Source organism: Sturnus vulgaris, chromosome 3, assembly GCF_052056855.1.
Source record: "Sturnus vulgaris isolate bStuVul1 chromosome 3, bStuVul1.hap1, whole genome shotgun sequence".
Lineage (NCBI taxonomy): Eukaryota > Metazoa > Chordata > Aves > Passeriformes > Sturnidae > Sturnus > Sturnus vulgaris.
In genome coordinates, this window is record NC_142245.1 from 53,996,017 (window position 1) to 54,016,805 (window position 20,789).

Consider the following 20,789-nt stretch of genomic DNA (forward strand, 5'->3'; position numbering starts at 1 on the left):
GATGGGGGGTTCACAATTTCTCTGGACAATATGCTCCAGTACTCATCACCCTCACAGTAAAGAATTTCTTCCTGATATCTGATCTAAACCCACCCTAAGCCATTCTCCACTGTCCTGTCACTACATGCCCTTGCAAAAAGTCTCTCTCCAGCTGTTGTGTAGCTCCCTTTAGATACTGGGAAGCTGCTGTAAGGTCTCCCCAGACCTTAGAGCCTTCTCTTTCTTCTCTAGGCTGAACAATTTCAGCTTTCTCATCCTGTTTTCACAGGAGATATGCCCAGCTCTCTGATGACCCTCCTCTTTGTGACCCTCCTCTGGACTTGCTCCAACAGGTCTCATGTCCTTCTTATGCTGGGGGGGCCCTGGTGACACCTCGCCAGAGCAGAGCAGAGGGGCAGGATCCCCTCCCTCACCCTGCTGGCCGTGCTGGTTTTGATGCAGCCCAGGTCAAGGTTGGCTCTCTGGGCAACAAGTGCACATTTCTGGGTCTTGCTGAGCTTCTCCTCCACCAACACCCCTCAGTCCTTCTCCTCAGGGCTGTTCTCAATCCATTCTCTGCCCAGTCTGTATCTGTTGGCATTGCTCTGACCCAGGTGCTGGACCTTGCACTTGGCCTTGTTGAACTTGATGAGTTTCACACAGTCCCAGCTCTGAAGCCTGCCCAGCTCCCTCTGGATGCCATCCCTTCCCTCCGTGTGCCGACTGCCCTGCACGGCTCTGTGTCATTGGCAAACTCGCTGGGGTGCACTCGATCCCACTGTCCCTGTCACCCACAAGATGTTACACAGACGTTTGCTCAGGTCTGTCAAGCAGTGGCTGCCAGAGCCAGTGCTCGCTGCAGAGATGGGCTCCTTGTGATACCACTCTGGGAGCTGGGAAGGACCAGCACCCTTTGGCCCTCTCATGCACTTATTGAAAAGAGAGCCAAAATTGTAAACCTTTGAACTGTCTGATTGTTTTTTTACCCACTCTGGGTTCCAGTGGTCTTAAGATTATCTGCTGTATTATAAAGATAAAATCACATCCGAGAGACTCTATTGAAAGAAGTGCAATTTAGTGTGGATGAATCTATTAATTTACCTGCCAAAACACAATAAACAGAATTACACTGAGAAACGACCTAAAACTAATGGGCTTTACTAATTTATGTATCATTTATAGTACACTTTTTTGGAATTGTGCATATTTTGGATGTAGGTATTTAGATTTTGACATTGCTGAAGTGTACAGTTTATTTGTGATAACTTTATGAGGTCTATAGCTTGGAATAACAATACCATTTTCTCAAGATGAGATGTAATGCACAGTAAAGAAGATATACAGTCATGACATTTATTTTACTTTCAGCTGTTATAATGGATAGTCTATATAATATACACATATGAGGTTTTTTAATATAAATATGGGTTTGTGAAAGTGCCACTTACCATCAGTCTGTAACAGATTATTTAGATTGTCTATGGGCTGTTAGTATCTTCCCACTTTTTTTCTTAGTTAGTTTAAAAGGATCAAAGAGGAAAGCACAATTTAGCATGGAATTGATTTTTGCATCAGCTGGTTTTACATTAAATAATAATACAGTATTAAAAAACTGCATTGTCATCTTCTCCTGTGAAGTTACATTATGTTCTGTAGCCTTGGCTCACTTATTAATCCTTCAGTAGCATGCACTTAATTGCTCAGCAAATGACACAACATGTGAAGAAATAATACCAACAATGTGATTTATATCTCTCCAGGCAAAACCACTGAGGACTGGATCATCTGCCTTTGCTTATTACACTGCAACACAGGAACAGCCTGATCTGAAAACTGTGGCCAGGTAGGACACACTGAGAATATGTGCCCTGGGAATCAAAGGTATGTGGGCTATATGAGTCAAGCACAAGTCTGAATTGCTCTTAAAACTAAACACATGCATGGTGGTCAGGCTTTGAGGCTCTGAGCTGGTGTGTGTGGAGCAGAACAAGCCCAGTGGGCAAAGCCCAGCCTAGCTGCCAGACACTCACTGGAGGGAGTTGGGGGATGTAACCAAAGAAATATGTCTGATTCCAGTGGGATATAGACACATTAAGCCAGCAGGACTTCCAGTGGGGAGAGAGAAGGGAAGGGTGGGTAGAGAGAAGGGATTTTTATAGCTGGTGGGGTTTCCCACTATGAGTCCACCAGGAGTAGCAAAACCACTTTGCCAGCTCAGGCATCAGCTCACCAGTTTCTAAATGGTGGCTAGAACTGGAGAGCAGAGCCTACTGATAAGCTAGCTCTGCCACAGCAGAAAGATTGCCTCCAGTCCAACCCCAAGTTTTGGCATGCCAGGCTTCAAATCTTCCAAATGCAGCATGTTTTAAAGATGAAGTGAAAAACCTGGCGTATGTAGATTGTGTGGCTCATTTTGTCTACAGCTCCTTGTGTCTTGCTCTGTACTTTGGAGGACAAAGGGTGCAGATCTTCTGGTGCAACCAGCTGTGAAGGGAAGAACCAATTCAGTCCATTTGTTCTCCTTCAGCCTGCAGAAATATCTGAAGAGCAGAAACCTGATGTCCATCATGCTCTGTAGGTGCACAGTTCATTGTTTCCAATTGGAAAAATTTTTCCTCCAAATCCACTGCTCCCATTTCCCTTGCCTTTTCCCAATGTAATTAATTTAAAAACAAATAAGTTTTTAGCAAAAGGAAGTTAGAAAATCAATGTATTGAAAATAGAACTGTTTTCTTTCCTTCTAGTAAAGCAGGCTCCCATGGGTGTCCTACACATTGATCTTTCACAGGATCAAGCTTCAGTGATGTTGCATATTAGCATTTTGCATTGTGGCACTCCGACTTGCCCTATATTTTGCATTTATTTGAATTTTTCTATTCTGTCATTTTTTACTATTCATTTCTATTTCTGATCTTTCTGTTTTGTCAGACAGAAGACAAACACCCTCTACATGCCAAAAAGAAGCATCATTCAGATATTTCATGGGTTGCATGAAATGCTATCCCTGGAGGGCAGTAATTGAAAAGAGTTAAGGCAAGGGTAGCCCAGTTCAGCCACGTTGCTAAGAGGCAGAGTCCTCACATACAAGTGTCTGTAAGGGGGGTCTTGAGTTGATTCCTGTCCAAACTCCGTGTGCCACCTGCACTGCATGGCTGCACTGCACAGCTGCACTGCATGGCTGCAGGCTGCACCCTGGAGGTCTCTGAAGGGAGAAGCCCAGGCACACTTGCCAGCCTAGTGTGTGTCCAAGATTGTCTGGATCAGCCAGGAATATCTCAGCCCACCAGGAGGGGCAGCAATGCCTGCTCTTCATCTGTAGAGTGTGGATGGCCCAAAACACCCAGAAGATTTACGTAAATTACATAAATTCTGTGCACCAGAAGATGCACAGTGGAGCTGGAAGTTGCTGGTATAGAAGGAACGTTGGAGGGGTGGGTCACAGAACTTGCTGTGCTTTTCACCTCATGGTGCCTTTGGACTTAATGGCACTTAAAAACCTCTCCAGGCTTCTTGCTTCAGTTTGGGAGAGTCTCTGAACCCCACAAAGAATCCCTTATACTGCTGATTTTGTTGTTTAATCTGCTCAGGTCCTAAATGTTTCTGTTCTAAAATTTCAAGCTGTGGTTAAGAAGAAGCAATAGAGTGAGGGTCTCTTGCTTATTGGGGCTTAGATCATAATTCCAATTCTGTAGGTATTAAAAGTGGAGAATCCTTTGCTTAGAGTGTAGAGGGAAAACAGAAAATAAGAGCCTTGAGGAAAGGTCTGTGTACTGCTGGCCGTACAGTTCAGGAAGGAAAGCAAGCACAGGGTGTTACATGATTGCTGTGATGGTCATCTGTTGTACAAGCTATAAACACTCTGGACCTTAAAGACATCTCTCTTGAGTTCTAAAATCCCTTAACTAATCTGAGTCATTTGTACAGCTGAACAGACTCAAGGTCTCTGCAGTAAATTGGAAATACCTGTAATTCTGCAGAAAATTAGGGAAGAGTTATGTAGTCCCAAAGCAGAGGAAGAAATAAAAAGGAGTCATAAAACCTCTGGTCTCTGTGAAAGCTCTGGGTGAAGATGACTTTCTAATAGAATTTTCTAAACTCTCTCAGTCTCACTTGGCTTCTGACATATGGAAAAATTTTCAAAAGGCCAAAGCAAAAGGGTTCCATTTCAGCATTAATTGCAGTGTTGGGTTTTCTTAACTCTCTCTCCTAGGAAATAACTCACCAATGCACCATTTGCAATAATTAAATTACAGGGCAATTCTTCTGACTAATGTGACTCAGAAGACACAGGTTAAAACAACATCTAGAAAATGTCAGAGCAGACTACCTTATGGACAAGAACTCAGCAGATAACTTGAGGTTGACATTAATCAGAAAGCTGCTAGAGAGTCTTATAGGCCTGTTATTATAATTTGCTATTTTTAAAATTTTCTGAAGTAATCAGAAAATCAACCAGCTCAACATCCTTAAAGAGAGCTGCTTCCCACCCACCAGCAGTGGCTGACTTCACTGTTGACATAAAAACCATGAAGATCTCAGTCTAGTATTCTGCTATGTAATTGTATCCTTAATTTTGGCCTTGTTGAAAGTCGGCTGGAAAACTGATCTTGTGTGTCCTCATTAGAAGCAATTCATATGTAAATCATTTAAGATTTTTTTTTTTAACTTAAAGAAAGAAAACATTCCTGTGACTCAAACATTCTGCAGGCTCTTGCTCCTCTTGTGGCTCCTGTGTGGCTGTGACTCCTGGGAAATCTGTGCCTCCTGGCAAATCAGAGTGAGAAGGCTGCTGGCTAGCTAGGCTCTTCCCTTCTCTTGCCTTAGCTGCAAAAAAAAAAAAAAAAGAAAAAAAAAAAAAAAAAAAAAAAAGAAAGCACCTGTCAAGAGACTTTACCTTTTCCCAGTCTGGGGTCACTCATTGAAGGGACATGAGGTGAAGCTCTGCTATCTTCTATATCTTCTACACTCTCCTGCCTGGCATATACCCATGGAAGGTGCTTCACTCCCTTCAGCCAATAGTAGCCATCTAACTACCAGCTTCTCTGCATATTGGAAGGCTTAATTTTTGCTCTTTCATGTGCAAAAATAAGTTGAAATGGTAGTACTGGATTGGCATCCTAGTGTTAAAATGTAATGACATTGAAAAGACATAAAATAAACAGGTTAGATGACTTCTCTGGGCCTTTATCAATAAAACCGATAAAGCAGCATATGAGGTAACAGCCAAGTTCTCGTCTAAAAGTACAACTTTGATAAAGTTTGGGCACCTATTTCTTCTGAGTATTTCTGGAGTTGGAAATGGAAGTCATCATGAAAGTGTTGACAGCAATTTGAAGGTGTAAAGGAATACTGCATCTTTACCATGATTTCTATGTTTTTGAATTGGATGAGCTGAGTCCTTCACACTCTTAACTGTTCCTAAAATACAATGTCTGAGGTATTTGTCTCTAAGAAAACTGAGTTTTTGTTGCTTAAGAATAAATTTTGAACTACTGCTGAAGGTGTTTGGAACTTCTCTTTGGCACCTTGTTATTATAGGCACATAAAAATGTAGACGAGTGGGACAGGACTAGGTAGCAGATGATGAAATTTGATTAAAATCTGTTTGTCAAAACCCTGGTTTTTTCCCTTGTGTAAGGATTCTACATGGAAAGGTAGGAAGGGATAAATAAAGGTAGAGCTTGAGGTAATTTGGGGTATCTTGCTCATGAATTGTCCAGTTCAATGCAAAAAAGTCTTACAGCTGCTAGGAATCTGACCTGGTGCCCAGAAATGTGTAAAAGCACAGCTGGCCCTGTCTGGGCTGCAAATCAGTTCTAACACTAATGGCAATGACTTTATTTCAAGAGAGTATTTAGCTTCAAAAAATGAATAGAGGCTGCATGTTCCAAATGTCATCTGTCAATTTAACAAATGGCAACTATATACACATCTTAATGCCAGATTGCTGTTTCATTAGGCTCCTTGTGGGTTATTCCTTCTTGGTAGCTGGCATTATTCTAGCTGCAGCAGCAGAAAGGCAGGAGGGAAGAAGCTCCTCTCCACTGCGATGCAGAGCAGCTCCTGGCTGCTTTTCAGGGGGCGGCAGGAGAGAGATGAGGGCACAAAATGAAAATATGCCATGGGAGAACAAGGGGAATGTGCGTTCTGCAGTACAGCCGAGCTGAGCTCGTCACAGGAGCAGGCACGGAGACGTCCTGGAGTCAGGTCTGTGACTGCAGCCTCGGCACACAGGCAAGGGCTGACGGCTGCTGAGCAGCACTGCCCCAGGGTGGTCTGAAAGCTGCAATGAGCAGGCAGGTGGTTCCAAATAGGAGCACTCTGTAGCTCTGTCACCGAGTATAAAGGTAGATCAAAGGCTCACAGGAACAAGTAGATAAACTCAGTAAAATATGCTGGAGTGAGTACTGAGGAAACAGCCATGGCACAGGGTGAAGGTAAAGATGGGGAAGAATCTGAGCTCTCCCACTTTGCCCACCTCCGACCCACTGCAATGCCATTTCCTAGCTGTCCTCTGTGGCACAGCAGCACTGCAAGGACTCTGCATCTATAGGTCAATCCATAGGCTGACTCTCCCTTAGCTGCAGTTGTCCGCACCAAAGTTGTCAGATTTCCTGCGCAGTGGAAATGCTTCTCGAGTGTCCTACTTTGTAAGTAATCAAGGTTTTGTGGCTACTCTGGCTGACACCCTTCAGCCCTTCCCCTTTATCACTGGTAGCTCAAGCATCCTTATGGAGCACCCTGACAGGATAAACACATTGAAATATTTAGAAGTGCCCTAAACAGGTATAGTTTTGAATGATTCATTCAGGCTGCTGGCAGTGCAAGTGCTGCACAGCATGACTGGAAGGAGGTTGCAGAGGGCAAGAAAATTAATTTCATTAGAAAGGACTTATTTTCTGTCTCCAGGGCGAGGTAATAACAGCTAATACAGGAGCAGTGGGCTCCCGTCCTGAGCAGCTCTGAATGCACAGGTGAGGCAGAGCACAGAAGGACAGCTAGGTAACTTTGTTCACAGGATAAACTGACTCAATTTGCTTGTACCACAGCACTCAGGGTGGTTCATGCTGGGATTCATAAACCACGGGTAATGTGAACCACTCTCCTCCTGTCCCACAGCATTCCTGCTAGGAATCTGCTTCTCCTCAGCGAGAGGTTCAGCAAATGAGCTGCTGCATTCAGCACCTTGCTGGGAAGCTTTTGAGAAGGGAAAATTGCATTGGATCCTCACAGAGTGCTGGCACAAGTGCTGAAGAGTTAAAAAGTGTTTACTGTGAGTCCAGCCTCCTACCAAACCTTTCCTGCTCAAACTATCTGATAATCAAATTATCCCTTTTTTTCTTTCAAGAAAAGCAGGTTTTGCAGGAAAATGGCACATAGTTACTTGTCTTCATTTACTTTAAGTGTGTGGAAAAAGCTGGCAAGCTGTTGAACTCGGTGTCCCTATAGCTGGATGTTGAAAATCTTGCCTGTTTTTTTCTGACTGTCATTTGGCTTAATAGAATATGTTGCCCCTCCCTACAAACCTTGTTTCTCTTGTGCAATGTGGCTGCACAAATAATGGTTGTTGTTTATATCCTCCCAGACTAATGTGGCTGTGATAGCTACCTCTAAGGCTTAAAAGGAGAAGGTAGGAATCGAGTTAAATTTAAAAGCATTAATTTTTATTGCACCGCCTCCTTGCATGCAGAGAAAGCTCTCAGGGTTAGAGAAGTGCCACAGCAAACCTTGCCCCACAGATAAATGTAAAATGCTGACACCAGAAAAATCAGTGCCCCTCCTGACAATCTCAGTCATCATTTCAGAAGCTGTCCCTGCTTTATCCAGCAAGACAGCACACACAAGAACCACAGTAACTGAGGACGGTGAATCACTGCTCAGGCAGAAATCAGAGATGAGCCCAAGTTTTTGGCCGTGGCAGATCCCTTCATTTTATTTTACCCCCCACCCCTCCCCTACCCCCACGCCCCCTGTTTCTTTTTTAAAATCACTCAGATTTTTAAAAGACAAAAGGAAGGCACCATGTGAAAACATCACTATGGAAACATCACAGGCTCACTGGTACTTGTCTGCCAAGCAACTACCTAACTGAAGTTTTACATCCTATTGGATCACTGTTGGCCATCTGCTCTCCTTCAAACTTCTCTGAATTCCATATTTTCCTGAAAAGTCCATTTTTAGAAAGGAGGGAGGAGGAGGCAAAGGGAGAATCCAGTATTCTTGGCCAGTGCAGAGCTATTGTGAAAAAGGAAGATAAACTCACTTTGGAACAGCCTCTTAAAAAGACAAAGATCCATGTTTTGTGAAGTAATTTCATAGCAAATACCTTGTTTCTAGATGCACTTTAATGATAAGAGTATATATTGGCAGCCACAAGGCAAAAGACACAAACAGCTGCTTCTAGTACTCTTGCACTAATTGTCGTCCTCTCCCTTTCTCTCATTTAGCCTCAGAAGTATTTTCTTCTAAAATGTAAGTTACTGCCTACACTGGAGTTGTTGGCTGCAGGCTCCACAGCCTTGCTCCAAATAAAACACAGAAATAGATTTCCTGCCAAGCACCGAGGAAGTTTGAAGACTTTAGTTTTTAAAAATATAATCTTTTTATCAGCGCCCTAAGCCTGCCAAAGGTAATTATGGGCCATGGCGCATTTACATTAATGCATAGGACCTACAGACATTTCGAAAGCTTAATGGAGAAACTCCATAAATGCACGTATCGAAAAACAAATTAATTAAATTAAACTGTCATGTAAAGATATCACTTAATTTTGCAGAGCGGAAGGCACTCTTAATGGGAATGGAATGGATCAGTGAGCATTTCAAAACCCAAAGCTATAATTTAAATTCAGGCTCTCCTCTAGTGTGCAAGTCACAAGACATATTTATTATAGCCTTGGATTGTCAATTGTAATCAGTTTAGCAGAGACAAAGCCACATTGTTTTGCTTCCTGCCCTCCTAGCTGGTTCAATATATTTTTGATGTCAAACTATTGACAAGCAAACCAAAGGCTGAAATAAAATCATGTTTACCTGTGATGAACTGGCAAAAATGCAGTCCAAGTCAAATGTAACCCTGAAGCACAAATGCTTATTTATCAAGGAGTAAGGGGGAAATGGTGAAGCATTTAAACTTCTTTAAATAAACCAGCTGAATGTATTTACTGCTGCTCTTGAGGCCTGCTATGTGGCAACCTAGAAACAGATAAATATAAGTAAAAGCACTGTGAAAATAAATAGCACCATTTATAAGCGGCTGCTCTTGAGTTTTCCAGGTGTCAGTAACAATTAAAGTTGTTGCTCTTGACACTCCTCTAAACCTAGAGCCAAAGCCTGATACCAGGCTTTGCAGGTCCCCAGCAAACAGAGAGCAATACTCCTTCCAGGATGTGCCTGGTAGCAGCAGTTCCAAACCAAGCCTACACTTCTGCAGCCATGAGCAAGCACCTTCTCGTTGAATAAGACTCCAAGAATGGTTTGCATCTTTTCCTAGCATTCTTTCTGTATTCTCCAGTTCTCTTTCTTGTCAAGTTCACTTTCTGATGTAGAGCACTGAAACCAGTCAGTCATCAGGTTATAATTTTCATGGCTTCCTCTTTCCTTTTTTCCAGCCCTTGCGTTCAGCTTGGTCACTGAGAGGTTTCTCTGAGCTTGAACTTAGAACCTTCTACTCAGGATCTCTGTAATTCCTTGTGGATCTCTCAAGGTTGCAAATCTGACTCTAAAAAATGCTACCAAGCTCAAAACTCATGGTTAGGAAGAGCTGTGGCACAGCAGACTGGGACACCTGCTTGAGAATCACCTCTGAGGGAAGTGGCACAGGACCAGCCTCCAGGGCTCCTGCCATTTGCAGGGAGGGAGGAGAGCACTGCTTGTGGGAAGCAAGGAGGGGCCAGCTGCATGGCTCTGAGGAGTGCTTGTGCTCACACAGGAGTGCATTTGTTTACTTTATAAAAATATCTGCGTATCTACATTTGTTCTTACTTGGGTATGTAGCATTTTTAGGTGAATGGGTTGCATTTTTGCTTCCAGTGTAATCTTTCAGCAGTTTGTTCCCCAAACTAATTATTATGCTAAAAAACCCCAAACCCAACCAACCAACCGACCAAAAGAGCCAAAACAAACCCCTCCTCATCCAAATTCGCCTCAATACTAGACCATTATTTTGCTTACACATTATAGTAAACAGAAGTATCTTTTATAACCTTTCTGTCATAAAATGACAGTTTTTATCATGCTATGCTATTCTTCTTCCATGCCTGTTTCAAGATGCACATTATTAGCCTTGATCACTTTCAAGAAAAATGTTTATTTTTCTCACCCTCTTCAGTCTTTTTTGGCTTTGCACAAGACTTGAACTGTTTATTAAGTGACAGGTTACCGCTGACAAAAAAATTCTGTTCCAATTTAAGGGTTGAAAAATAGGACAAAGCTTTTAAATTGTGTTTTGTCCTACTACCAGTAATCATTCTACTTATTTACATGGCTCCTACTGTCATACATGTTCCAATAACAACATCCTTCTTTGAAAGAAGGCAATGGGAAAGGAAAGTGTTCATAGCCCCTCTGAAAAAGAAAAGATGTTGAGAGATTTAGGTCCTGGTTCAAAACAGTACGAAGGCTCCAATTCCTACTGCCACTGATGTCGGTGACAAGCCAGATGTCTGATGTCTTTAATTTGGACTTCAGTGATTTCTTCATGGTATAAGAAAATTATGGTCCAGCTAAGATGTGAATGTATCTGTAGCGATAAATTGCCATCTTCTATCACCAGCCAAATACCATAACCACAGGCATGCTTGTTCCTTTCCAATAAAGCCATCCCAGTCATTAAAAATGGTCTTTTCCTAAATAGCTTTTGCAGCTTAGCTGTCTGGTTCACAAGCCCTTGGAGCTCTGAAGCAGATTGAATCTACAAAAACAGTCATAACTTTTGTTTATGGAATGGGAAAGACTCAAAGAGGCCTCTAAGTAATGGTCAGGAGAATAGGATAGACAACTGACTACAGTTAAAGGGGTTAAGTAAAAAAAATATTATTTCTAAACTCTAAAAACAGCTATTATGGTAAAAATGCTTCTTTCTCTTGTCATTTTGTAAACATTAAGTAAATACATAAAATAGAAATTCTAAGTTATTAAGAGCAATGGTTACAAAGTAATGCTTTTAATATTCTTTTTAAAAACGCTTTTGAAAGTACTTATTTGAAGTATCTAAAAAGTTTAAATGTATTCAGTTTTTATAGTTATAAAATTGACAGCATTTGTCAAATTTCTGAACAACAGCCAAATAAATACAAACAATTTCATCCTTCATGTAAGTATCCACTAAGAGGTATACAATCAAGATTGAACTATACTTGTATTCTTAATTCATTAGTGGAACTTGAAGGCCCTCTTCTGGATTATAAATTACTGCATGGCCAAGCAAAATACATGGAAACGACAAAGCCAACCAACACTATGAAAAAATAAATATCTTAAATATATTTTATTCATGTTATTACCAACTTCATTTCCTGGTTTTCACTTGCATCTGCCCATCTTGGTTACTGTAATTTAAGAGCTGAGAACAACTTCTTAGTGGATTCTTATAAATAAAATATTTCTTACACTGATATTCACAAGAAGAGTGGACAGTCTAAAGAGAGCTGTGGAGAGTTTCTCCACAACTTTGTATGAAGGTGCTGTGCAGCCAAGTGATATTTGCTTATCCTTATTAAGCAACAGCACACACTAACAGACATGTGATTGTGTTTATGTCCCTGTCTACACAGGTATGTGACTTTCAGAAATTACCTCTGAAAATCTGGCTTGTGCTAAGGTAGGAAAAAATGAGGAAACATTTGCAATGGTCCTAAGTCTTCAAGGAGTGTACAATTGCTTTATATGCCTTTTGAATAAATATACACACACAGACTATAAAGGACTTATAAATGTAACCTTCCAGGAGAGTTACTTGCTTGCCTAAGCAAACATTTGCTATTGAAAAGCAAGATGCTTCTCCATACACAGAAGGAAAAAAAGCACCATTTTAATGGATCTGTTTGTAAACAAGTGGACTTGAACCACCAATTTCCCTCTTTCTAAAACAGCCATTTACTCTTTTGTTTTGGCCTGATAAAAAGAAATCATAAATATAGAAATGCAGGAACAGGTACTAAGTATCCTATTAGTAAAAACTCTGTAGAGAAAATAAAACATCGTTTGATTGAACTGCATATTTTTAAAAAGCAGCATGCTGAAGAAATCTTCACATATCATTTTCTGGTTAATTTCTGTGTCCCACCAGTGTAGGGCTACTGACGACGATCCTTTTTCCGTACTTTTGATTTTGGTGCTGCCAAGAAACAGGAAAGGAGAAGAATCATCAGACGTGAATTACAGTAATTCCAGTGCCAACATTCTTTTAAACTAGGTTGGGATCAAAATGGATGCATTAATGTAAAACCTACCATTGGGATTTTCTTGTCTGTAGAAAGCTTTTAACAATTCCACTGCTTCTTCAGCACGATAGCCAGAAGAGCACTGCTCAAATTAGAATGATGTTAGTGAGTACATCTGAGAATAATGTATTCCATGCTTCACATTAATGCCTTGAGTACAGAATAATTTTAAACAACCTTACTGTCAACTTAGGGTCAAAAAAATCTCTTTTTCAGGTTTAATATCTAACACATTTGAAAAACCACTATGCTGAGGCTTAGTAGAGTAAGTAATTTCCCTAAAAACTTAATATTAGGCAAAAAAAACTTTCTTAGTAAATTCTGTAAAATTTTTATGCAAGCTAAAATTTCTTTCTTATTAATGTATTTCTAACCTCCCATACTCCTCAAGCACTTGGAAACATAAGAGACATACACCTAGGTACTTGCAGGTAAGATTCCTGACAGAATACACCCACCCACATATCTATTCTTTATTCCTAACAGTCACCTTTCAGATCTTTTTGGTCCTTCTAAAATACTTTTCCAGGCCATGAACACTAATGACAAAGCATTTAAATGTCACACTAAATAAATCTCCACACATGCTAGAAAATAACTAGTTACTCCTCCTCTGTATACTCCTATACAGAAACAAAGGATTCCTAGTATCAAGAACTTTCTCCTTTCTGCCTTCTGAATGTATAAAAAAAATTAAAACCATATGCCAATGTTAGCAAATGAACACTCTTCCCGTACTGACTATGCCAATTTATTCAGATGTTAGTCTCACTGACACACTGACAAAAAGATGCCTAATATGTTTACACTGGAGTGACAACCAGTATTGTCGTGCTGACTGAAATTCTTTGAGCCTTTGGTGCTTATTTACAATGCTGTTTTTCACATTCATTAAATCATTAATGTGAAATGTGGAAAAGAACTCCAAAAATCAGTATCATCGTATAAGGCAAGATCACATACAACTGTGAATAATGTAATAAATAAAATGCTATGTAGGTATGGGTATATAGGCAGTATCATGCTGTAAAGCACCTGGATTTATTTATACTCTACCTCCACTGAATGCTAGTCCAGCCTTTCTCCCATGACAAAGATGCCTAAATCACCCCAGACACTGTTCAGTCTTTCAGTATCCCTACTATTCAGAAAGTTTCTTGATACCTAAACTGAATCTCCTCTGCTACTGTTGCAGTTCAGATATTTTGGGGATTTGAACTGCATGAAGTAAGTCTAAGCTAATATATTTTACCTCATAAACACAGAGACTGAAAACAAAAATATAATTATTTTCAGTAGCTCAGCTAAAACCCAGGAATTTTTAAAGTTGCTGTTACCTGATCTTTATTATTATTTATGACCTGTATTATGTGTTCATTCTGCAGCTTAAAATAATTTTCCCTCATGTCTTCCTGCAGCATATACTTACTTTCAAAGTACTACACATATTTTAGATATATTTCTTACCTTGTTCCACAAGCACAATTCTTTCCCTTACCCTTTGCTACATCCTTTAAAATAATTTAAGACTGTCATCAGGGTTTTCCTCAGATTTCTTTTCTTTAAGGACTTTATTCTTTTCTTACATTATTTTCTAATTAAGCCAAGTTTATTTGACTTTGATAATCTTCCATCTTTATCCTCCTAAAGTGATGCATAACATTCTCAAAGCCTGGTAACGAAGCCAGACACAGTACTCTAGCTGGAAAACAAAGGGAAACATTTTACAGCCTACTTCAAATGGGTCTCCTGAGTCCACCATATCATCAGATGAGATGCTCAAAACGGAGCCACAGCCTCCAAATCGCTCATTTCGACAGCCATACACGACCCGTGGAATTTATGGGAGTGAGTCAAGGTATTAAGTGAAAAACAAGCAGGAAGTACAGAAGCCTGATCTAGGCAGTCATCAAATTTCCTAAAATGTGCTTGCACTCTTCAAACTATATTAGTCTGAGCTACAATTCCTCCCTCATAAAATCAGAACTTACTTTTGAATGATGTAAGAAGTATTGCTGAAAATATTGCATATTGCTGAAGATATTGCATATCCAGCCCTTTTCAGAAAAGGGGAAACATGAATCCCCAAAGCAGGAGCATACAAAGACATGGTTTACTGATTGATATAACATTAAAAACTGAACACTAAACTGCATTTAGCTTATTTTACATGCAAACAAACATCTCTAAAATGTATTTTTAATCTTTAAGAGCAGTTGTTTGTCGTAACTGCACCATCTCTCTTTCACTTTTGAGTCTCCTGCTGTTCACCATGGAGGTGGGTGCAGACCCTCAAACCACCTCTCATGGCTTTCCCTGACTCTGTCAAGCCTTTCTTTGTGGGCTCAGTGCCAAAGGAGTAATGGTTTGACACAGTTTCCCATTGTGAGTCAGCATGAAAGGATACTCATCAAGCGCAGGGCAGCGGCACACATGATACAGGGCTCTACAGTTACGTACAACACCAACTGTGGAAACACTTCCCTATAATCCCTCTTGTGTTGCTTGCACCAGTCAAGGACCTGGTCGATTGCCACCATTTCTGCATGTCGAGTAGCCTAGAAGATACAAACAAATATTTTCTTGCATTTATTCACTTTTATTATAGATGTAATGTAATGCTCTTTGCTGGTTCAAGTTGCAAAAGAAATTTCGTAACACACAGACTGCAGAAAAAATACTCAACCCAAGCAAGAAAATATTCAACCCCAACCTCTTGGGTGTAGCACACAAGATCTGCATGTGCCAGTTTTTTCTTCTACTTTTTCCTAGGTAGAGGAGCATGCCTCAGTTCTCCTCTTTCAGTCATGCCAGCACAGTAAGGCAAGACATGAAAGCTCTGCTTGAGGCTTAAGGGACACACAGAGTGCACTGGCACAACTGATGGAGCCCATAGCCCACTCTACTTCCAAAAGCAAGAATACAGGCTAGATTACTTTCTCTGGAAATATTAACAAAGTTCTCCTCGCTGGTGGTACCTTTTCCTCCCTCTGACAACATTACTGTGCTTGCAAGGAATGAATACACTGTGAACATGCACCAATTTCAGTATGTTTCTGCAACTGCCTGGTGTGCTCTGTACACACAACATTTTCAGTTTGCCCCAGGTTTAATGCTGCCTGGGGGGGTCCATACACACACAGTAAGTCCCTCAAGCAATAGGCCGGGATTTCAGCATAGACTGATTACAAAAAGACAAAGGAATATTAATTTCTTTTTTTTCATCCAAGACAACAGAATTATTAGTGTCTCAATACCTGTGGCACAAAAGCCTGAACAGAAGTGTTGACTTTAACTGCAGAGAGACCAAAACAATCAGTAATGTCCCAGTAATGCTCTGAAATGTCTGCAGCACTGTTATGCCAATGAAATGTCACAGCAAAAATTTCAGGAAGAACTAGTTTTGAAAGGACTCTTCACTTAGAGCCTGATGCTTATTTGAATTAAGACTATTAGTATTTTCCTTCTTCTTCTATCTATTCTGAAAAAAGGATGTTTTTGACACAAGCATTAGAATAAGACTTAATCAATCCAGATTATACCTGCACTTGTTTCGTAGGTCCTTACATGACCCTTGACAGCTTTGTCTCAAAACATGAACTTGGGTTAATGTTTTAACACTGTGAAAATCTGTGGTGATAGCAGTGAGATGCTCTACAACGCATGACAAAGGACTCATAATTTACTGCTATGTTTAATACTGTTCAAAAACGTTTTAAAACTCCAAGAAAGGTCATGCATCTGCAGATCCTACCAGCTTCTGCAGTAATGGAATGCAGCTACACAAATGAGATTACACCAATACAGACCATTACTACACACCAGTGTAGCCATACCTTAAATAACTGGCACTGTTTTGGTCATCTCATGTCTTGAAGACACAGGAACATCAGAACAAATTCACCTCAGGGTGAGAAAGGATTATCCAAGTTACAGAACAGTCTCCATTTTAGAGACTAATTAGACTGTGGCTCTTAACAGATACAGTCATTAGTTTTCCAAGTTAAGAGACTACACTAGAGGGTTTTAAAATAATCAAGAAAAATGTGGAAAAATCACAGCTATAACTGTGATTTATTATTTCTCATAACAAGTGAGCACCCAATGAAATTATCAGGCAGCAGATATAAAACAAACAAAAGGAAGTACTCTTTCACAAATCACATAATTATATTGTGAAACTCATTGCCACAGGATGCTATGGAAGCCAAAAACATAAATGAGTTCAAAAAAGGTTTAGACAAATTCATGGAGGTTATATGCACGGACAGCTATCAGAAACAATGATCCAGATATAGTCTTGGACTTTGGAAGTCCCTAAGGTATTCACTTTTAGAAGTGGAAAGGATGTGCAAGGGGAAGATTTATGCTGCTCCTTTCTTGTTTCTTGAGTTCCTTCCTTAAGCACCTGTTGCAGCTCCCTCTTAAAGACAAGATATAAGTGAAAATTTGACCTTCTAGGTCTGTCTTAAGATTTTATCTTGTATTAAGCTATGACCAGATAGACATTTTTTGACTTGCTGTGTATAAAATAATATACAAGAGGGATTATTTTAATTTTGAATCACTGATTCAGGTCATAAGCTTAACTTGCCAAATATTACACACTATTTTAAAGCCAAGAAAGCAACAGCAGGGTAAGAGTAGCAAGGGAAAATGAGAATTGTTACAGTGGCAAATGGTGTACCAAGGGGAAAAAAGCTGACTCAGTGTGCCCCTTTGTGTGATAGGTGTGAAAGGTGTGGCAAATCTTTTACAGACAAGATAAAGATATCACCACTGCCCTAAAAAGCTTACTGTCTAAATTTTAGGCCACAATTAACAAGTGAGAGTAAAGGGGGCCATAGCTCAAAGTTCTGTGCTATCTTGTGGCTTCACTACACAAGCAATACTTAATTTTCAATTATCCCATACTGTGCCTGCAAGACACTTGCCACAATGACCCAACAGGACAACAAAGAGGAGATGTCCGTGTGTATCAACAAAGCACCTAAGAGAGAGAGCATTTTATTGGGAAGTGAATGAATTGCATCACATGTGGGAATAAAGACGCCAAAAAAACATTTCTAGCTGGGGAGGGTCACATATGCTGTAATTTTCAGGTTGGTCTGAGGCAAGACTGTGAACAAGCAAGCGTAGGAGCTGCCAGAGGGAACACAGCACTGGCACAGGCTTGAGAATGAATCGCCAGGCTGTCTAAACCCAGTGTCTTACACAGACATTTGCTGTACTGCTGCCCAATGAAGACAAGTAGTGTCGTGTCTAACTATTCTGAAATGCTGATGCCACAGCCATGCTCCTAAAAAAATAAAATAAACCAAACACAGCTGTACACAAACTCCCTTCTTCCAAAAGCAACTTCCCCCAGAAGAATGCAATGATTAGTAATTTTGCAAATAACTTCCACAGAGTAAGCAGCAGTATTTCTGACATTGATGTGTTCTGCTGTGGACACGGCAGGCAAAAAAAAAAAGGTTCAGGGTGACAGGAGACAGCCTGAAAACACTGGAGTTTTTGCCCACTAAATCTTTTTGCCAAAATGAGCAGCTTAGGAACATAATAAACGCGGGCATAAAGAAGACACTACCTGCTCCTAACTTCAGCCCGTTACATCAGAGGATGCAGGGACCTGCTTAAGGAGAAGACAGAATTTATTTGACACCAGGCTCAGAGGCAAGCTGATTCCTGACCAAAGGCAGAACTGCAGGGAAGGACTGAAGAACTAACTGGATACATGATCACTTTTTCAAAGCAGGAACAAAGCTTTCATGAATTTAAAAAAAGTCGGTATGTTATAAAGCTGCATTTTGGAGGCCAGAAAGCTGCCAGTCTCACAGCAATGTTTTAATGCATCAAGGCAGAGTATTGCATGAGTGAAACCTTCAGTGCAAACAGAGCCACTGTAATGAAAACCAGGAAGGACCGGTGTCACACAATACTGACACCTATAGATCCAGGAGGGTCTCAATAGTAAAACAGGCAAGATAACTAACCTTTGAAAGTAGTGTTATCTAGCCCTTATAAAAGATAAATTAAACAAAAAACAGTAAGGTAGCTGACGCTAAATTAACTTAATAACTTTCTTTGACAAATGTTTTTTCTAGGCAAAAGAAACACCAGTCTCTCTGGACATCTCCAGTGCATCTGGCACAGCACAACCTGTGAAATTACTGTGAGTGGGGAAAACAGCCTAATGCATGAAATGTAAGGTGAGCAAGAAAAGAAGAGACATTGCATTGACGGGGGAAATATTTGTCCAGAAGGATTTGTCCAGTGTCATTACCACAGACACTCAAAGATCATTTGGCTTAAATGTTTTCAGTTGTGTCATTGCCATTAAGTGGAAAAACCCCTACAGAAAACAGGTGATGACGTGACATCTTTTGTAAGATGAAAAGCATCACAAGAAGTGACAGGGTGAGTGTCACTCAGGAGGTGGATTACTTTCTACATGGGAGTAAAAAAAAAATTCAAAATAACAAATGAAGAATAACAAAACAGCATAAAAGATCAAGGAAGCTCCAGAAAAGATGGGTAGAGTTTCTTCCAGAGAATGTGAAGTACTATTGTTCTCAAACAAAGCACAAATCCATCTGGAATAAAACACAGAGTTCTTGTTAAGTGAATTAAAAAAAAAATGAATCGAAGCTGGAATGGCTGTGTAAAAGAATTATTATAATGAACACAGAAAGCAAGCCTGTCTTCTGAGAGGAAATTAAACAGTTGGCTGGGGAAAAAACAAAAGCTGAAAAGGAATAAGACTTTAAATACATCCAAGCTATGTAAAATAATGGAGGATGCTGGCACAAAAACAGGGAGATATAAACAGAATAAAAAAAGTTTGAAACTGGAAATCAGACATTTTTAGCCATCTGAGGAATGATGTTCTGGAGAAGTCCTTCAATATAAGGTGGGATAAGAAACTAGTTTTAAAATAGACCTTGACATTTATGATGTCTGCTGGAACTGCCTCAATGGTTCAAGAGGATTGTTTTTTTTCCCCAGGATGGTCCCTAAATAATGCCAGAAATCGTTAGGAGAAAACTGAAAACAATTTACAACGTTCACATTTCATAACAAGTACTTCTTTCAAGCTTACATTGTTTTTTTAGACCACATGGAGCAATTATGTGTCTGATAAAAAATTCAGAAGCACTAATTGCCCAGCATTTCCAATCACTAAATTATAAGCAGCTATGAAAATTGAGCCACAAAATAACTGAAACTTGAGCTTAGCAGCAATTCAAAAATAGCTTGGCTTTCAAAGATATTAACAGATTACTGTTCCCAAAATCCAGCTGATTTTTTTAAAATCAGGCTATTTGCATTTTAGTACATACCTTCAGACAGCCCTGATACCAAAAATAGCTGAAAGCTTCCCTGACATTTTTAAGTTGATTTTGATTTTGTTATCAGTCTTGTCAGTTATGTTCTGTCTGTTTGCTAACATATTAATATCTCTGGCATGATTTTCCCAAGAAGTGTCTGCTTCCCCACAGTGTTTACAATGGTGTAACATGAGATACCTAACTTCTCTGCCATCTGGCTTTCTTAAAGCTGTATTAGAATCTTCTTAATACATTACAGATTGTCCTGCAGAACAAGTTACTAATAATGATTCATCTTTACTGTTAAATTTTTGAGCTTAAAAGACTCATTTTAACTTTTTATTATGTTTTCAGATTTGAGACACCTAATATACCTTACAGCCAGATCCTACAGTCAGATTAATTTATACAAAACTTCCAGCTGTACAAAGTCCCTATTGGCATTAATTGGTCTCTCAGCACCAGATCTTATGGGTAATTTGACGGCTAAAGTTGCAACATGTGTAAAATCTACAGGAAATAGCTTTTTTATTCTGGCCTGTGGACAGAACTTCATCAGGAAAGGCTGCACAGTAATTTCTCTCTCTTAGCCCCCAGGTGACTTTTCCAGAGAGCACCTTTGAGACCCAGCAACGGGACGGGCGCGGGGCGGCAAAGCCACGGCGGCCTCGGCCCGACCTCAACTCACGTTCTTGGTCTCGTTGACCTCGTTCCTGCCTCTGCCTATGACCTCGCCGTTGTAGACCAGCAGGCAGCCCACGGGAACCTCCCCTTTCTCCAGCGCCTCCTTAGCCTGCGGGACAGACAGACAGACGGCCGAGAGGCACAGGACAGCGTTACAGCAGCGGGAGGAGCTCCCGCGGCCCCCATTCCCCCCTGCTGCCGTCAGGGTTCCCGGGGCTCCCCGAGGTCTCCCCACGGGACAGCGGGAGCCCCGGCCCGCCCGCACTGACCACGTCGAGCGCCTGGTCCATCCAGGCCAGCGCGGCCGCCTCCCCCGCCTCCGCCATGCCGGGCCCGGCCGCTGTTCCGGGGCACCG

General features: G+C 40.6%; 1 protein-coding gene across 1 annotated transcript; it reads right to left on the reverse strand.

Annotated features, from left to right (window-relative positions):
- Positions 1-11,451: 11,451 nt before the first annotated feature.
- Positions 11,452-20,787, reverse strand: ADAT2 (adenosine deaminase tRNA specific 2). Its single transcript, XM_014888645.2, has 6 exons — positions 20,703-20,787; positions 20,438-20,542; positions 14,829-14,979; positions 14,157-14,263; positions 12,431-12,503; positions 11,452-12,315 (listed from the first exon to the last, which is right to left on the reverse strand). Exons 1-6 carry the CDS (start codon positions 20,757-20,759, stop codon positions 12,275-12,277), a joined length of 534 nt encoding a protein of 177 aa, XP_014744131.2. The 5' UTR covers positions 20,760-20,787; the 3' UTR covers positions 11,452-12,274.
- Positions 20,788-20,789: the final 2 nt, after the last annotated feature.

Bases quoted from the DNA above. Each gene is read 5' to 3' on its own strand.
- ADAT2 (XM_014888645.2), bottom strand. From the start codon at position 20,759: ATGGCGGAGGCGGGGGAGGCGGCCGCGCTGGCCTGGATGGACCAGGCG. The intron at 20,543-20,702 runs GTCAGTGCGGGC...TCTGTCCCGCAG, and splicing joins TGGACCAGGCGCTCGACGTG to GCTAAGGAGGCGCTGGAGAA. The intron at 14,980-20,437 runs GTGAGTTGAGGT...TGTATCTTCTAG, and splicing joins AGGTCAACGAGACCAAGAAC to GCTACTCGACATGCAGAAAT.